General features: G+C 34.9%; 1 protein-coding gene across 6 annotated transcripts in view; it reads left to right on the top strand.

The window, feature by feature from the left end:
* Positions 1-20,220, top strand: part of LOC127871397 (liprin-beta-1-like) — a 153,449-nt gene that overhangs the window by 6,489 nt on the left and 126,740 nt on the right. For all 6 annotated transcript variants that reach the window (XR_008045327.1, XM_052414309.1, XM_052414328.1 and 3 more), the window contains 3 exons: positions 12,727-12,931; positions 13,507-13,739; positions 18,470-18,661. Coding sequence is in view for 5 of the 6 variants with exons in the window: in XM_052414309.1 (XP_052270269.1) it covers positions 12,751-12,931; positions 13,507-13,739; positions 18,470-18,661 (606 nt within the window). In the remaining variant the exon portion in view is untranslated. The remainder of the gene's footprint in view (positions 1-12,726; positions 12,932-13,506; positions 13,740-18,469; positions 18,662-20,220) is intronic.

Below are 20,220 nucleotides of genomic sequence, written 5' to 3'. Positions count from 1 at the left end.
TGCACTGGTAAGATGTTTATCACGTGACTATCACAGCATTATGGCGGTCATTGTTTTATTGACAGTTGTGAAATCGTTAATTGTTATGATTGAAGTGGTCGTTGTAAGCCTCTTTCAAGGAATACAAGATTTTTTATTTTGCAAACCGATGACAACGTACAAAGTTTAATAGAAAATCCTTCAAAAAATGTATTGTCATTGTATTAATAAGTTAGTGTATGCTGTTTTGTCAAATCTAAATTATTCGTTATGAAACGTTATATTATGATAATTAAAACGATTTTGTTAGTCACTCGCCTTTTGGCAGTGTAAAATGGTGGTCGCTGGTCATTGACGTTGTCGTTGTTAGCTATCAATCTCGATTTTCGGAATGTAAAATTGCGGTCGCTGGTCGTTGTTGGCAGGTGGGCGTTATACGCAGGTACAGAATATAGTGAAATCGTTCCGGGGGAAATCAATGTGGTCGTTATTGACAACTGGTCGCTATTCACAGGCGGTCGCTCGGGCAGGTTGGACTGTACAACCAAAATTCAACGGTCTTTCAACGTCATGGTACAACGTCTTTTCAACGTCTATTCATATGTTTGCTGGGTAGCTTTAGAATGAAAGTAAAATAAATTAATGCAATTTAAAATCTATATTTACAAACAGGTATATGATTACATACAATGTTATAACATTTTTAAGTACAATGACCATTATACTTGAGGGATAACATAACCCACTTCTAACCTACCTCATTGGAAATAATTTTCCCTGGTACCTGTTATGAACTATACATTGTGTATGTTTTTAATATTTTTCTAAACTTCCACAGGCCTCTATCAGATTCTATGAGATAAGGGATGCTTTTTTCAAGAGAGCTTCATAAAAATGGTTTACACATCTAATCTAATTTGTTTCCACATTTTCCACACCTGCCCTAAGTGGTGTGCAAGGTTGTTTCTCAGCAGATGCAAACATTTGTGTTTTATTTATAGTTGATTGATATTGAAATTGAAAAAATTGACATGTGTTTTAGTTAAATCTGTGACAGAATGTTGGCATACTTGGCATTTTAGAAAAGGTAAGATGGTATGCTGCAATTGCAATATATAAATAGCACTTGGGATAAGAAACCATGTATTTGAGGCTGTAAATAAATAAGGTGTTAAGATCAGAGCTGATACAAATGAATCAATTGAGGACATGGAAATTCAGCGTGTTTTTTAAGAAATTAATTTGATTAAATTTGAGTTGCATCTTATTATAATAAGAACTAACCTTAGAATAAGACATTTTACATGCACATGTGAATTCAAAAGTTTATAAGGGCCCTCCACTATAGAGGTGCCAAAAAGGATTTAGTGTCCAGTTCAAACTTACTTTTAAACTAAGATAGAATATTGCGATGCTGGTTTTTATAAGAACGCAAAATGTACAACATTTTTTTCGATACATATATTTTTAATTTGATATGGCCTTGTGCTAGTTGAAGGTGGTTGTATCAACAGAATTTCTATGGAATAACCACATGTTTTATATGATGAACTGATCACAAAATTCACATCTGCTGAGTTGGTCCACTGTGAATCTGGGCCCTTTCCTTCCACATTAGGTTTAGGCCTGTGAGCTTTTAATCACTGCCCCAGAAAAGGAACATTAACAAAATCTGCAATTTTAACAAAGTAAGAGTTATACTATACAGTATTGGGAACAATGTTTGAACTAAGCCAAGAAGTAAGGCCTAATTATTGTAATAAGCACGTTTGATATTTTTTAAATTTCTTAACAGAAAAAAGGATTTCATGATAATGGCCAATAATGTTAATATTATCTTACTGCTTGATAACAAATCTTCTGGAAATGGTTTAAAATGGACCAGAAAGAAATTTTCTTTTTTAGCATTTAATATACTTTGTTTCAAATTACATGAAATAATCTGAAAAACATCCTGTTTCAGTGGGTTAAACAAATATTGAGTTTGAGATTCCAAAATTTTGACATTGTTGTCACGTTATAGTACTTTAAAGGTTACGGGATTGATGGTAAGCTGTGTAAGCGGCCCGGTTACCTTACTCGGTAGAGCACTCGCCTTGTAAGCGGAAGGTCATGAGTTTGAGTCCTGGACTGGATGCACACTTCCCCACCCAGCGACAATGTTCAACCCTACATGGAGCCATGATACTTTCAGTTCTCCATTAAATATGCTCTCAATTTGGGTTCAGCTGGATCAATAATTCACTGTTCTCTGTGACTATAATTTGAGGACAAATTTCAACTTGGCTGGGGAGAATGTCATGGTCCTGAACTTTAAAACGGGATTGGTAACTTAAGCTGTGTAAGCAGCCCAGTTAGCTCACTCGGTAGAGTACTGGCCTATTTAGAGGGAAGTCCTGCTGTTTGTGTTTCGGACTGGTTGGACACTTTACACAACCAGGCAACATTATTCACGGACATGGAAATAACAAGCAATACTTAGAAAAATATAATGATTTAATTGTTTGTGGATAATAATCAATAATAATATCTGAATCATAAAGGGTTTGTTCAACAATAATTTGTAAAACAAGCATTTCAAAAATATTGTTATAATTATGTTATACATGTTACATGTAATTGACAATTGCAAGTTCGTGCAAGTTGAGTTTGTTAAAAAGTGAGATTGGTAAAATGTTACCTATAGAACCATTTTGATGCAGTTAGTTATCACGGACAAAAATGTGTTATGCAGAATTATTGATTTGCTTAAGCAACATGTCTTAGTTCAATGAAAACGTGTATGCATATCAGCTCTTTAGGGTTCATCAATATTTGAATATTACTCTGTTCTTCACCTGCATAATTAATGTTGATCAAATGAAAGTGGTAACATCCAGTTTTCCCTTTTTTACTAAGAGTAATAGAAAGTGAAAAATGGCTATGTGCAAACAGCATAAAACCAGAACATTCTGTGAGCTCGGTACACACAGCCTGTTTAAGTTTTATGCTGTTTGCTGCTTATCAGTATCTAAGGGTTGGAAATGAAGCCGTCAAAACTTGAATCTTGTAAAAAAAGGTATTTAGTTAAATGTAACTTTCTAAGGGACTACAAATATGTCAAAATACTTTTCTAAGTGGCAAAGGTTAATACCACCAAGTGGCTCAGTCCCTTCTTGAATATGAATTAACAAAATCTGCAAAATATATATAATCTACGTCAAATTTACTACATGTATTTAGGTCAAATAATGCGCCAGTCTACATATTACTATTACTATTGTCTGCGTTACTGTTCATATTAACGTATAAAGCACCATTATAATAACTTAAATAGTGTTGCATTACTTAAGCTATTGAAAATGCTGGACTAAAATTAAATTATTATTCCAAATGAACATGCATTTCATTAATAACATAATTTCTGATTATTTGTAGTTAGATTAACTCTTTTTTTTAGCTTAAATGGTAGAATTTACTTAAAAAAATCCCTCAAAATGTCTTTAAAATGCACCTTGAAGGTGCTACAATACCGTATTAGATAATGTTACAGGTATGGTGGATTGTTCACTGATTTGGCAAGTGGTCGATTCCTAATGCATAAATGATCATGCGACAGGGTGTTGACCTGGGTTTGAATCTTAAAGAAGGCAATACAATTTATTCAACTGTAAAAGCAACAATAAATTATTTTACATTTTTCCCACAATGATTGTTTTATAAGTTAAAGACATTAAAAAATGAAAATCTGTTAACAACTCCCTTGAATCTTGCATGCACAATTGGTGTGTCAGAAACTGCTTGCCCAGGGGGTATTTTGGTAAATAAAATGGGTAATTAACTTACTTAATCAAACATTGAATGGATTTGAGAATACAGGAATGCAGTGGTAATTGAGGCTTGTGTATATCTTTTGTTACCTTATATGTAATTGGATGAGTGAATAGTGTGATACAACTGGCTACTTGTGATCTTGTAATGACAGTATTGGGCTACAAACAACTGATATGAGATCGGCTTGAGAAATAAAGGGCTCATTTAAAAAAAGTTTCAAATGAATTTTGTTTTGTTTCATCCATTTAAAAGGAATTGAAGGATAATGAACAGGGAGTAAATAAGTTATACCTACTTTTATTAAGTACTTGTGGTAAGTGTTTAGTACATTCTTAATCATTTTGTAGAAGTGCAAAGATAATCCAACCTATTTAAAAACTTAATATATAAGTAAACCAACTGTTGTAATTTTTAACATTATAAACAGAAACAATTTTAATCATACAGAATTTCAGTACTGGGCACATATATTTTTATACAACCTCAGTATTACTTGATTGATTGTCCATATATTCATTGTAAGCTTGAGGTATTTATTATGGGATATTCCGTGAATTTAATTACTTGTATCTGAGAGAAAAAGAAATGATGCTTGCTGTATATAATTTACTGCATTGTTTCCATAGACAGTTAATTGCCTGCAAATTTGTCTGTTGAATACATGTACACAATTTCTGTGGAAGGAAAATGACAGAATTTTTACAGTAAATTTTATGTTTACAATCATTTAATTATACTTCATATATAAATATAATTTAATTATGACCCTCACAAATTGTGTCATCTACCATGCAGCCCTTTTTCTTGATTTTGTGTACTGAGACCCGCGGAGCCTTTCATTTTTGGGTAATCATATGTTGACCCAAGAAGGAAAAGGGACACAAGGATATAAGATAAACTTGAATTAATTGCATCCTTTTAAGGATTTATCTGTTGTGTAAGGGGGGTCTATATTTGGTTGGAAAGGGGCTGTATAAGGCTGTGAAGGCCTGGATGTTTGACTTTTAGCCTCATGTGACTGAATGATCTGTTTTAATCCATGGATACATTTTCGTATTTCAATCTGAAAGGACTTGTAAAAAGATTGTTGAATGTTCTAAAATAAATATGTAATCAAGAAACAAGAAATATTTTTTTATTTCCATATTGCTTTTGCCCTGTCTGTTTGTTGGTTTGTTTGCGTCAAACTTTAACATTGACCATAACTTTTGCAATATTGAAGATAGCAACTTGATATTTGGCATGCATGCGTATCTCATGGACCTGCACATTTTGAGTGGTGAAAGGTCAAGGTCATTCTTCAAGGTCAAAGGTCAAATATATGGGGGTACATAGTGTTTCACAAACACATCTTGTTTGATTTACAATCAACCAAGAATGAACTTTAATCATGAATCTTATTTGTTCGTCATTCACACTCTTGTGTGTGACCTATTATATAATTATGTTCCTTGATTAATATTGATTTTTCTTGTTTAATTATATTTATCATAATGTTTTTATGTTATATCTTTCATTTAAATCATAATGCTTAGTGTACCCTGTTCAGTATTATCAACAAATTTCCGCATGATATATGTAATCTTTATTTACAAAAATTAAGCTCAATAATTGAACTGTATGTAAACATTCATCAGATCTAGTCTGAGAATTATTATTGTAAAGACATACAATAGTTTAAGACTGGTCTCTTGTTCAATTTTCCGCATGTTCAAATTCTTAGTTCTTTCAATACATAGTAGTAAAATCATTCAACAAGGACCACTTGGCAAAAACTTACTGTTTCTTCTTATTTGATGACACATGACGTCATATGAATTAATAATATGAAAGGTGGTCAGGTACATTTTGTACTTGGTATGGAAAATGTTTGTTCATACAGACAATTGCATGTATTAACAATTGATTATAAATACAATTAACCTTACCATCATGAAGATTTTTAACCAGGTTTTCCGAAGTAAAAAACTGGTTATTAGATTGGCGAATGCGGGCGGGCTGGCTGGCTGGCTGGCTGGCTGGCGGGCTGGCGGGCGGGCGGAACAAGCTTGTCCGGGCCATAACTATGTCGTTCATTGTCAGATTTTAAAATCATTTGGCACATTTGTTCACCATCATTGGACGGTGTGTCGCGCGAAATAATTACGGCGATATCTCCAAGGTCAAGGTCACACTTTGAGTTCAAAGGTCAAAAATGGCCATAAATGAGCTTGTCCTGGCCTTAACTATGTCATTCATTGTGAGATTTTAAAATCATTTGGAACATTTGTTCACCATCATGGGACGGTGTGTCGCACGAAAGAATCACGTCAATATCTCCAATGTCAAGGTCGCCACGACTAAAAATAGATTTAAAAAAAAAAAAAACTTACAAAGGGGGTTTATTTTGTTTGTTCATTTCAAAAGTTCAGTTTGAGTTTTCTCCCTTTATCAGATTTTTTTTCACAATGAAAACCTGGTTTTGTGACAATTTTGTCCCTTGTTAAAGGCCAGTTTTTTGGCAGGATATTCAAAATTCATTTGTATGCATTTCACTTCTGGTATATGCATTCTTTTTATGCCCCCGCTAGGGTGGCATATAGCAGTTGAACTGTCCGTCAGTCAGTGTGTCTGTCCGTCCGTCCAGAAAAAAACTTTAACATTGGCCATAACTTTTTAAATATTGAAGATAGCACCTTGATATTTGCGTGCATATGTATCTCATAGAGCTGCACATTTTGAGTGGTAAAATTTCAAGGTGAACATCATCCTTCAAGGTCTAGGGTGCAAAAAACAAAGTCAAGGGAAGTAATAAGCTTTAAATGGACATAATTATCTGACCTGCCCACGTATATATTTTTGTTAAATAAATCAAAGCGGCGCAGTAGGCGGCATTGTGTTTCTGACAAGCACATTGTGGTAAAAGGTCAAGGTCATCTTTTACGGTCTACGGTAAAAAATACAGATTTAAGGGAAGTAATAAGCTTTAAAAAGGGAGAAAATTATTCAATATTGAACATAGCCACTTTATATATTTGGCATGCATGTGTATCTCATGGAGCTGAACATTTTGAGTGGTGAATCTACAGTCACGGTAGTGGCTTTTAATTATTTGCTACTAAAAATAGAGAATTGTTACAGACAATTATTTTCAAGGGAAGTAATTTATATAATTATTAATCTCATATTATATATTTCCTTACCAAAAATTGAAGTTCTTTTCACAGTTACTGTACAGATTTATTATTTTGATTATTTATAACCCAAATGATTGATTTGTCAAAGTTTTTTTTAAAATGATATAAGTATAATTTCTTTGATGTTCATTACATACCTGTGGACTTATGTCCATAGATACATTATCAACTCTGACTATGATCTTATGAAAAAGAAAAACTCTGACTATGATCTCTTTTAAACCACAGGCCTTGGTTGTCAGTGATGTCTGACATGGTCATAATTGACTGTGAGACCCTTCCCCCCCCCCTCCCGGTTGGATTTGGCAAAATTCAAGGGTAGTAATAACCTTTAAAGGGAGATGATAAATAGAAATTTTAATTCAATGCGGCGCAGTAGGGGGCATTGTGTTTCTGACAATCACATCTCTTGTGCTTTTTAAGTTACTAAGAATTTCCCACTCAGAAGCAAAGTGAAAATGCACAATTGGTGTGTGTCCAAACAGCATTAAACCAGAACAGCCTGCAAGTAACACACAGCTGTTCAGGTTTTATGCTGTTTGCTACTCACCAGTATCTAAGGGTTGAAAATGAAGCCTTTTAAACATGAATTTAGTACAAAAAGGTATTTAATTAAATGTAACTTTCCAAGGGACCAAAAATGGATCAAAATACATATCTAAGTGGTAATGGGCTATCATTATCACTCTTCTCTTACAGTTTTGACAACCTGTAAAACAGATGACTGAACAACTTGGCATCTAAATTTAGTCGTCATTCCATCATTATCATGTTAAAGCACAATACTGAATATTTTAAGTGAACTGCACAGAATAAAAAACTGATTTTGTAAATATTTATTAATTTAAATTTCTATTTGCAACCCTATACGTAGTACCAATAATACCATGATTGCCCAGTTTTGCAACCCTATACGTAGTACCAATAATACCATGATTGCTCAGTTTTGCAACCCTATACGTAGTACCAATAATACCATGATTGCCCAGTTTTTCAACCCTATACGTAGTACCAATAATACCATGATTGCCCAGTTTTGCAACCCTATACGTAGTACCAATAATACCATGATTGCCCAGTTTTTAGCTCACATGAGTTGTCAGTCTATGTCCAGTGTTGGATGTCATGTGTCATGAATTGTTCGTCATGCAATGCTCTGTCAACTTAAGCTCATTATTCTGAAGTTTAACAAGCAAATTCATTGAATTGATATCCCCCGCAAATATGCATCTGGACACAAAAGTATTACATTTGACACACAAAAAAAGCATTTAATCAAGATACAAAGGGCCATAACTCTGTTAGTAACTGATGGTGTACAATGCCATTTGGTGTGCATCATCCTCTTATCCATATACATACTCATACCAAGTTTCAATGAAATCCGCCAAAGCACTTCCAAGATATGGCTCTGGATGGACGGAAGGACAAACGGACAACGCCAAAACATTATCCCTCCGCCTATGGCGGGGGATAATCATGGCATGCTGGGGAAGTCTGGCCCTGCACATCTCACTCTACTGTACGCCATGGACGTCAGCTATAGCAATATCTATTACCATCCTACCCAAATAGTAACCTATAACAAATATGTATGTCGGCATCATCTGGTTTGTAAGATCGGAAATCTCAGCATTCTGTACATCAAATAGTCAACTCTTTAGCATGTTCTCCAATATGTCTGCAACCTTTCTGCACAATTGACACTTATTTTGGATCTATTTCTCGACCAATCAGCATCATTCTGTTTTGTTTCATGGCACCGTTACCACAATCTGTCTTATGCAGCTATGTGTATACATGGTAATCACACTTTATAGGCAAGCTTCATATTTTAATCTAAAAATTCCTCAAAAGTAGGAATTTGGACTGTACTTGACAGCAGTCTTAAGCAAAAAAATATGTTATACTGAAAAATGCTCTTTCTGAAAACGTACTGAAAATTGACTTCACAAATCCAGTACAAACCCCTTTCTACTTCTGCCTATAAGAATTTGAAATCATACAACCAGGCACGTAGCTATGAGCAGGCAGTATTATAAGGCACATCATACAACCAGGCACGTAGCTATGAGCAGGCAGTATTATAAGGCACATCATACAACCAGGCACGTAGCTATGAGCAGGCAGTATTATATCATACAACTTGGCACGTAGCTATGAGCAGGCAGTATTATAAGGCACATCATACAACTAGGCACGTAGCTATGAGCAGGCAGTATTATAAGGTCATACAACTAGGCACGTAGCTATGAGCAGGCAGTATTATAAGGTCATACAACTAGGCACGTAGCTATGAGCAGGCAGTATTATAAGGCACATCATACAACCAGGCACGTAGCTATGAGCAGGCATGAAATCATACAACCAGGCACGTAGCTATGAGCAGGCAGTATTATACAACTAGGCACGTAGCTATGAGCAGGCAGTATTATACAACTAGGCACGTAGCTATGAGCAGGCAGTATTATACAACTAGGCACGTAGCTATGAGCAGGCAGTATTATAAGGTCATACAACTAGGCACGTAGCTATGAGCAGGCAGTATTATAAGGCACATCATACAACCAGGCACGTAGCTATGAGCAGGCATGAAATCATACAACCAGGCACGTAGCTATGAGCAGGCAGTATTATACAACTAGGCACGTAGCTATGAGCAGGCAGTATTATACAACTAGGCACGTAGCTATGAGCAGGCAGTATTATAAGGTCATACAACTAGGCACGTAGCTATGAGCAGGCAGTATTATAAGGTCATACAACTAGGCACGTAGCTATGAGCAGGCAGTATTATAAGGTCATACAACTAGGCACGTAGCTATGAGCAGGCAGTATTATAAGGTCATACAACTAGGCACGTACCTATGAGCAGGCAGTATTATAAGGCACATCCTGCACATTATTATGAAACATAAAAAAATAAAACACCCAAAATGCAAAAAGAAAATCGAAGGCCATGGGGGGATTACCCCTAGAGAATTCAACCATCAAATATTTTGGACATTAACATGTTCAACGTGTTCATATTCAAAACTAAGACAGCAAGCACAGCCTTTTTTACTCTAGTCAAATGCACCCAAATTAAGAATAGATAGGGAATTTTTAATAGTATTATGTTACCTCTCTAGCACCTATGGTATAAAACATTATATTGTAAAGCGGTCCTTCAGTTCTATGAAGCGTATTAAGACAAACATCCTCTCTACCATGGGCGAGGATCGCTTTAATACAGCTCTTGCAGTGCTCCACATCTACCGGGAAAGTTTCAGCTGTGTAAGTTAATTGCCATCTGTTGCCAAAATTGTATAAATGTTAAAAATGTTTTAAATGAAACAAATTGTTTAATTTTTAAAACTATCATGAGAAAAATTGCGTTTGCGCCCACTACTGACCTTTTTTCCCCCTAAAATGTGCTTGCATATCCTTGGAGGGCTCGCTATGCCCCTTAGAACATATAAAAATATGGCCAAAATGACCTTTTCTCTTAAAGGGACTTGTTCATATTGATGAATTTAAATGTTTATGCCCCGGGATCGAATGATCAGGGGTATATTGTTTTTGGCCTGTCTGTCTGTCTTTCTGTATGTCTGTCTGTCTGTCCCAAAACTTTTACCTTGGTCATAACTTTTGCAATATTGAACTTCATATTTTGCATGCATGTAAATCTCATTGAGGTGCACATTTTGAGTGGTGAAAGGTCAAGGTCATCCTTCAAGGTCAAAGGTCAAATATATGGCTTCGAAGCGGCGCAGTAGGGGCATTTTGTTTTACAGACACAGCTCTTGTTTGATTTGTGTCATCGATTAAAAAATTATATTATATTGTTACACAAAAAAGTATACACAATAAGGAAAACCAAAACACTACTGAAATACCAAATTGTGTTTGTGTATGAATTACTCATCACTTTTACAAAGTTATAAACATAAAAAAGTGCAAAATGATTGAATAAAATCAAGTGTTTCTGTTCATTGTCAACAGATGAATTAATTACTTAAACTATTAAATGCATGACAAAATACAGCTCAAGAGCTTTTTTTACCTTTAAATATACTAGATTGAGGTGTTTTATAACAAACTTTTTAAATGCCACAAATCTGTGAACTAAATCCCTTTAAACATAAAGTAGTTCTCATCTATGTACAAGAAGATAGCGCTTATCAGTTCATCAAGAATCCATCCTTTGTAACTAATAAAATATCTTTAAGACATTATCCCCCCCCCCCCCCCCCCCCCCCCCCCTGTGAAACATTTTTTATATTGTATATAAGATAAGAACGATGTATTGATGTTATAAAGGTTTATAAGCATCTCAAAGTAATTAAATGTACCTAATTTACTCAAAATAAGGGTAAAAGAGTACAAAAGAGTTAAAATTAATTACAATGACTTTTTGTCATCTGTTGATAGATTTATTTATTTTGTAATTGTATACTGTTTTCATAATGTGTAAGTGGTAAGTGTTTGTCAATATGCCTAATGACTTCAGGTCTATATGAATGTGTTAGGTCTGTAAGTCACAGTATGAAGATTGGACTAGTATAACAATAGGGTCAAATGGAGTCAGATAATGTTGTTTGTACCAAAAATGTGATGCTATCCCTAAGAAAGACTTAGGCAGCTGTTTCTGTCAGTGAAGCATAAGATTTCAATATACACAAATGTATGACTTTGTATTACTTTCGTTCATGTGCAGGAAACGGGTTGTGTGAAAATAGTTTCTTATGGCATATGCTGCCAGAGAAGCTCCACTCCACACCAGTCTGCGCTGTCTGTACAGGAACTACTTTGTCCGCTTATGAGACCATGAAACGATGCACACCAGCCTGCGCTGTCTGTTCAGGAACTACTTTGTCCGCTTATGAGACCATGAAACGATGCACACCAGCCTGTGCTGTCTGTTCAGGAACTACTTTGTCCGCTTATGAGACCATGAAACAATGCACACCAGCCTGCGCTGTCTGTTCAGGAACTACTTTGTCCGCTTATGAGACCATGAAACAATGCACACCAGCCTGTGCTGTCTGTTCAGGAACTACTTTGTCCGCTTATGAGACCATGAAACAATGCACACCAGCCTGTGCTGTCTGTTCAGGAACTACTTTGTCCGCTCATGAGACCATGAAACAATGCACACCAGCCTGCGCTGTCTGTTCAGGAACTACTTTGTCCGCTCATGAGACCATGTAACAATGCACACCAGCCTGTGCTGTCTGTTCAGGAACTACCCTGTCCGCTTATGAGACCATGAAACAGTGCACACCAGCCTGCGCTGTCTGTTCAGGAACTACCCTGTCCGCTTATGAGACCATGAAACAGTGCATGACATTATTATAGCAGACTAGCTCTTGATCAGACTGCGCATGCTGGTTTTGAGCTTACCTGGCTGCATTTGGTTTAAGACATCTTTTGGCATGACCTTGGCTCACATGCGGCCATTGCAAGTATTTTGATAATTGCGTAGGTGAAAATTGTTACAATGTACCTTGGAAAGCTGAAACAATAATCGATTAGCCTACTTGACATTTCATATACAATTCCAGCAGTTTGTTGTCGGGGACTAATTAAGTCTCCTATGCAATAAGCTAGATTTGGAGGAATTATCATCAAAATGCATTTTCTGGAAACAATTTTTATAAAATATAAGATAAAAAGTGTATAATTAGGTTGTTGTTGTTTGCCAGGTTGTTTCAAGTTACCGAAAACTGTGACACAACAATGTTTTGTTCTAAGCACTATAAATCACCCCTTACAGTTGATTGTTTCAACTGCCTGAGCAATGGCTGATGGCAGAGGTCGAGCAGTGAGTGGGTCAAGTATGTCCTCGTCAGTCGGGGATGATGAGCGACTCAGTCTCGGGAATTCCAGTTCAGGGTACCTTGGTTTTGGGGATGTAAGTGGACAGGAGGCCAGCGATATCCTTGCAGCCGCTTTGCAGCAGATGGATGGCATCATAGCAGGTGCTTTTATGACGTGTAGCTGTGTAGTCTATTTTTATACATAATCATAAAGGATGGGAATAACAACTGAATTATATTCAAACATGTTTTTTTAATAATTATACTATTTCACTATATTCAAGATTTTTAAAACCTTAGATTAAAATGTAAGAATTTACAAAGGTTTGTAACAAAATACTGTTAATGATTTCCACAAATATCACTACAAATTGTATTTTACATGTATGTGCACCTTTGACAAGCAGATACAATAATAATTTTTGAATATGATCATTTATCATAATGATAGAATTTTATCTTTTAATACACTTTTTTTTGCATTTATTATCATAAGGTATAATATATATTTGGTAAACATTATCTTCATTTATTTGAATACCATACAAAATGGCATGTGTCCTTTGTCTTATCTGTTTAGCGTGTGAAATAATTCAAAACATTAAGGGTGGCATTGTAAATTTCTTAAACTTAATAGTAGTAAGAATCTAAATTTTAGATATATCTAGAACATATAGGAAGTTTGAAATGTAGGCACTCTTGATTTATATTTATATGATTAGATTTATGTCATATAGGGACAACATTTGACAACTGCAGCAATGGATTCGGATCCCTGACCTCAACCCCTGAGAGCACCTTGAGGACTCGGAGCACGATGACAGACGCACGAATCATCAAGCTTCTGGATGACCTGAAACTCGCGCTAGATCTGTGCGACGACAAGTCACGCATCATTCGAAAGACACCACAGGAAGTGGTGAATGCAGTTGTGGACTGGTTGCAGACTGGAAGAGAGACTGCAGCCAAGGTATACCAGTCCCTGTTTTTGGTTGACCCGATTTTGATTTTGTAGAATTAAAGGCAAAGGTTAACAAGTTTTGGATTTGAAGTACCACATGAAAGCGGATATTATTTCTTCAAGCTCCAAGCAACCAATACAGAAAATATTGTACACATATGCATCCAATATGCTAAAAAATTATACAATCTTGTTTTAGCTATGACATAAGCTGAATTATCAGGATTTCAACCGTCCTACAAAAAAATGTACACCATAGGCATCAATTCTTGATGTTTCATTTCCATGATCAATTTACACAGTAAGTGTTATTTAGAGTACTTTTTAATTCTTATTTAAATGCTCAAGCAGATTTTTTTAAATTAAATTCTCAAAAAGCAACATTTTTTCTTAAATAATACTTTATTTGAGACAGGGTTACTGCTGATATTCTTGTTGCTGTAAATGTGTTTTTAAGAGCAGTGTTCCATTGTAATGTGACAGAACTCCAAGGATTTTGTATCGGCCAATAGACAAACTCAATGAAATTATTATTTCTAAAGCAACCTTCCTATCAGAAATGTACTTTTCTGATCAACTGTTATGCAATTATGTTAGCTTGTACTGCAAATGGTAAGTAAAAATTATTTATGCCAAGCTGAGGGTAATTTGAAGACACCTAAACAAGTACTGACTCCAGTAATGCCTCTATACTGGAACCCAAACTGATGCCTTTTACTCAATATACACAAAATGTACTACAAATATTTGTATAAGGGTCATAATGCAAAAATAGCTGAAACACAAAGATAAAAACATGTTTTCAAGGACTTGTTATGTTAATACAGGCCATGAATTACAACAAATTTCATGAGAAAAACTACAAGGTGTACATAGTTGTTTTAAAATTCAACGAAATGAAGGGACCAGAAATTGAGAACTGCTTACCGACAAATAATTTAAAAAATCCATTTTATCAAAGGACTGTTTTATTTTTGTTTCATTCTAAAATTATTCAATTTTGAAACATACTAAATACACTGCGTAAATAATATTTTAGGTACGATGAATGTAATTTCACAGGTGTAATTGAAATCTTTTTTTAATCAAAAGTGCTTTAATGCTGCTATCTACAGAGCCAAACTGTTGCTGCAGCTTAATTTGCACAAATACATGCTTATTAATTTTTTGCATGCACAGCAATTAAATGCATGTTTTATACAGTATCAACTATTAATTTGAATTTTATAACTTTATTTTAACCAAGGAATTTCAATTAGCCCCCCCCCCCCCCAGATCGAATGGTCAGGGTTATATTGTTTTTGGCCTGTCTGTCTGTCTGTCTGTTATTGTGTGTGTCTGTCACAAAACTTTGTGTCTCATGGAGCTGCTTATTTTGAATGGTGAAAGGTCAAGGTCATCATTTAAGGTCAAAGGTCAAATATATGGCTTCAAAGCGCAGTAGGGGGCATTGTGTTTCACAAACACAGCTTTTGTTAAGTTTGATGTGTTATATTATTTATTCTTTAAAATGAATACTCTCTGCCAGTTTGCTCAGCTCAGAACATGTAAAATAAAAATACAAAGTATTAAAATGAATTTCAAACATTTGCAAGGCATTTGACTATGTATTGAAACATCTGAATATACATGTAAGAATATAAATCTTTTTATGGCTACTCTACCTTTTTTACAAAACATTATCTGCAAGAATGTGACATACGGGTATATTATCATTATACAAATGGACCATGCTCTGTGAAAAGGGGGTTTAATGCATGTGCATAAATTGTCGTCCCAGATTAGCCTGTGCAGTTTTTACTTTTATGATATTTTTCGTTTCAAGAAAGTCTCTTCTTAGCAAAGATCAAGTTTAGGCGTAATGTGTCGTCCCTGATTAACCTGTGCGGACTGCACATTCTAATTTGGGACGACAATACGCATATGCATTAAACCCCCTTTTCACAGAGCACGGTCGAAATGTATTTCTCAGTACAAAACACACACATGTTGCAATACACCAGACCTGTACTTAAATAGAGTATTGAAATATTTCAGAGAAGTAAATGGGAAGTAGATGGCTTTAAAAAGTTATGCAGTTGCTGGTAGTTTTAATATGCTGCCACTGTATTTAGAGAGATCTGCTGCACTTGCATGCATTGCTTTGCAATGTAAATGGCTTAAAGCTGCAACATACTGGACACCATTTACTTGCTCTGGCTTAACATTTTTATCAGATTACCTGTGGGATTTTGTGACTTACCTTGGGGAAATCAAAGAAGCATCTGTGTACACCATATGGTTTATCTTCCATGTAATCTAAGAATATATTTTTTCTGGTTTATTTGTACATCCTCTTTTTCTGCCTTACCATATTGTTCCTGTTAAAAGTCATAGTCATGAAAAACTGTTTGTATTAAGTTTTTGTGTTGTTGTTTTTAAAACTGTTGACAGCTTAGGCAAATATTAGTAATTTATCTGTACACAGGACATAGCATATTAGGGATAAGGCATGAAGTCTCTGTTACACTATTACATAATAAATATATTACCAAAACATTTCAGCTTATGTAATATATATTTTATTTTGATATAAATGCTATATTGCACTTGATTGCATGCTATGATTAGTAACAGACACAAAACGCACACTTGAGTAAAGCATACCTGCCTGAGCCTGGTCCTCAGCTTACGTTTTATTATGTTAGGCATAGTGCCAGTACCAATGATCAAAGAGGATGATGATAATGATGATTGCTTAAGATTGCTACTGGCACTGGAACTGTTGTAAGTGAGGTAGAAGTGAAGGACATTGATATATTGGCTTTCAGGTTATTGAAATTAAAGATAATTATATATAGAGGATCTTGCATGAGTGGTCGTTTTGTATTGAATTTATGAAGTCATCTAAATGAAGATAAAAACGAGGCTTGCAAAGTTTTTATCTTTATTTAGATGACGAGTTTAATAAATTCAATACAAAATGAAGACGAATCTAAGATTCTATTTATAACATGACCAACACATTTTCTGTTTATTTTGTGCTCTTTTCACCGTTTATTCACATTGTAAAAGAGTTTAACTGAAGAATTTCGCTGAAATAATGACATCATTTCGTCAAAAAAAAATTTAACTAGTGTAATAACACCCGTGTAACAAACAAAATTGAGCATTACCTTATTTCACTCCTGGAGGTCATGTTATAAAAAAAATACTTATGATTTTATCTTTTAAAATGTTTATAATGGGAACTATGGTAAATTGTGTCTTGTTCTGAGAAAATTGGGCTTAATGCTTGTGCGTAAAGTGCCGTCCCAGATTAGCCTGTTAAAATATTTGATATGACTTGGTACAAAATTGATGTTGTACACAGTATTATAAACTTACTGCTTGAAAATGTTTGTTTTTGGAAGTGGTTTAAGGGGAGACAATCATACCATTTTTAAACAAAAACAAGTTGACTGAAAGCTAAATTCAAATTTATGGAGAAAGTGTGGTAATTAGTTGCAGAGCACAAAAAACAAGTTTTTTTCATGAGCATTGCATATAATTGGAAGCAGTCTCAGATATTTATAAACTCCGGTTATTCTGATGCAAAACATGTAGTAGTTTCTTGATTTATGTTCTGACAGAGGAAAGAATTTTGTCAGGGAAATTTTATAGAATGGAAATGGAATAGATTGTAATTATTGTGTGTTTACAGTGTAATGCAGAAAAAACAATGTGGAGAAACATTAATTTAAACTATTTATTTGTTGGAATAACATATGAATACGCTCAACATTTGTGGAATAACTCACTCCCCCTTTTTACAAATATAAGGGGTGAAGAGGTACTTTTTATTTAAATAATTTGTGTAATTATAGAGAATATAATTATAAGGTTAGTAAAGGATAAAGGTTTTTGTTGTGCAATTCTTCAAGACAGAACATATGGCTGATTGGGAAATATATAATCACTTCAGCACTTATTTACAAAATGATTTTTATTACAAAAGCACCTTAAAGAGGCCTTTTAACAGATTTTGGAATGTTTTGAAGTTTGTCATTAAATGCTTTACATTGATAAACGTAAACACTGGATATAAAAAGCGGACCAGTAAATATTCAAGAACAAAATTTAAAAAAAAAGAAAAAAAGGTAACCCTCAGCAGGACTCGAATCACTGACCTCTGGACTCCTGGAGTAAAAAGTCTACGACTGAGACCAATCGACCTTCCTTCCGGATAAAATATCTGATGTATTTTATACTTTATATAAGCAATCCTCGTAGTTTCCCAAAATATAACGACAACAACAGAACTCGCCAAATTATTAATTCGTTTTGCGTTGCAACGCTTTATAATGTTCGGGTTTTTAAATCATCAAAAGATGCATATAATGGCTATTTTAGAGCATGGTAAACGTTTAGTATTACTGTTTCCCCACAAATATCATAACTAAAACGAAAATTTGCGAATCTGAAACAACGTTTTTCATATTTGTCAATTAACCCAAACGTGAAAAGGCCCCTTTAACAGGACATTACTTTTTTATTATAATTTTTTCAATTGGATTTTGTGAATACAGTTTTTTGTTTCCACAAATACCAACCTACCACTTTTTGCGTGCCAACCAAAAGCTCTATTTGGATCTTCATGGTAGAGTTTTTATTTGTTTTGCCTAATCATTAACAAGGTTTGAAACGATTATTGCTGCCTTACATCACTGTTAATTGTGACAATGTTAGTGGAAACAAAGCACTTGTTTGGCCTCCTTCAGGTGAATGGTCACATGCATGAGGGTCCCGAGGAGCGGGCACGCAGGCTGGAGATGGACAGAAGCAGCCTTACAATGCAGGTGAATGTGCTGACTGAGCAGGTGGAGGCCCAAAGTGAGAGAATACGGGAAATGGAGTACCAGCTTGAGAACAGGCGACAGAAGGTCCAGTTCACAGAGGAACGCTATCAGAAGGTAAGACATTATTTACAAGGTTTGAATTGAAACCTTGATGATCAGAAGTAACTTTTTTTAACTTCATTTCATAAAACTATAATCCCATTTTTTGGTTTCAGATATATTCAATTCACAGATAAGTCCTATCAGAAGTAATATGAGTGCAGACTGTCAGTTGTTTTATGCATAAATAATTGTAACGTTTTTTGCATGACATACACATGACTTTCTATAAAAAAAAATTTGCTTTACTCCCAATTGTCCCACATTTTGATTTTAAGGATTAAAAATCAATATCGGAAAATCCAGGTAAGTCGCTAAAATCCAACTACAGTTAGATTCAAATTGTGGTCCACTTTCTACACTACGCGTAGTTGGTCTCAATCGAAAGACCCGGTATCAAAAGGGGTTAACTGCAGAGTTTTTCTCTCATTGTTTTTTGTATTTATTACATGTATATATTTGATTAAATAAACATAACACACACCAAAATGCTTCTAATTACATTTTTATTTTCTTTATTAACATATTATATTTAACAACTAATAGATTTAATTCCCATAGAAAGTGTAATATGAATGTATTAAAAATGCTCAGACATTTTTTTCTTTTCTTTATCAACATATTATATTTAACAACCAATATCATTTTCATATTTACATTCGCCGAAATCAATAAATTCACAGATGTACAAAGTATGAACACGCATCGGCCTACTGAACAACAGTCACAGTGTGATCATGTAGTCGCCCCTTCATGGCATCAAGTTGCAGGCCGATGTTTCTGTATTTTCTCTTCCGGGTGGGTTGGGTGCCCTCCTTTGAGTACTGCAGCTGTCTGAGTTAGCTCAATGCTACTATTTCTTGTAGCATTTGGATGATGCCATAAATGTTTGGGTGCGGGTGATGGATCACTTTTTTCATCATACTATACCATCCCTCTAAGTTGCCCTCTGTACCAGGCGGTGTGCATCCTCGTCCATTCTGTAAGCCTCTGTAAGTCAACACGACTGAAATTTCCTCCAAATACCAGGGGGGCATGCGTATACGGGAGCTTACCGCGTTTAAGTGAGAAAGTTGGAACAAAACTTCCAAGATGTCGTCGTTTTAGTGTTTTTCGTGAAGGAGTAGCGGATATTTACAGCGGGTAAGCCAGTTTATATTTATATTTCTTTTAAATGAAAAAGCCCTTTCAGCTCTACTGTGTTTGTGCCCCCCCCCTCGGTTTTTTGTTTCAATACCGTAGACGTCGGAATAAAAAAGTTATTGAAGCAAAACTGTCGACAAATTTGTTGTTTAATTTCTTGACCTTCGAGATGTTGGATGTTGGAATATCATTTTCTCTCACAATAAACAGTATTTGTACATGTTTACAGTAAAATATAACATAAATCACGATTATTTTATTATCTCGACGCGTTTTTATGTCTTTTTATTCATTTTATGCCATTATAACGGTTTAACCCCCCTTTTTGGAACTAAACTTCCTTTTAAGCACATTTTGGGACCAAATGATAAACAGCTTTTTCCTATGTTAGAAGGTTGTATGCGAAATAACTTTTGTGAATGAATTCCGCA

Source organism: Dreissena polymorpha, chromosome 1 (genome assembly GCF_020536995.1).
Source record: "Dreissena polymorpha isolate Duluth1 chromosome 1, UMN_Dpol_1.0, whole genome shotgun sequence".
In the NCBI taxonomy this organism is placed as follows: domain Eukaryota; kingdom Metazoa; phylum Mollusca; class Bivalvia; order Myida; family Dreissenidae; genus Dreissena; species Dreissena polymorpha.
This window is presented reverse-complemented; position numbering and strand designations above follow the sequence as displayed.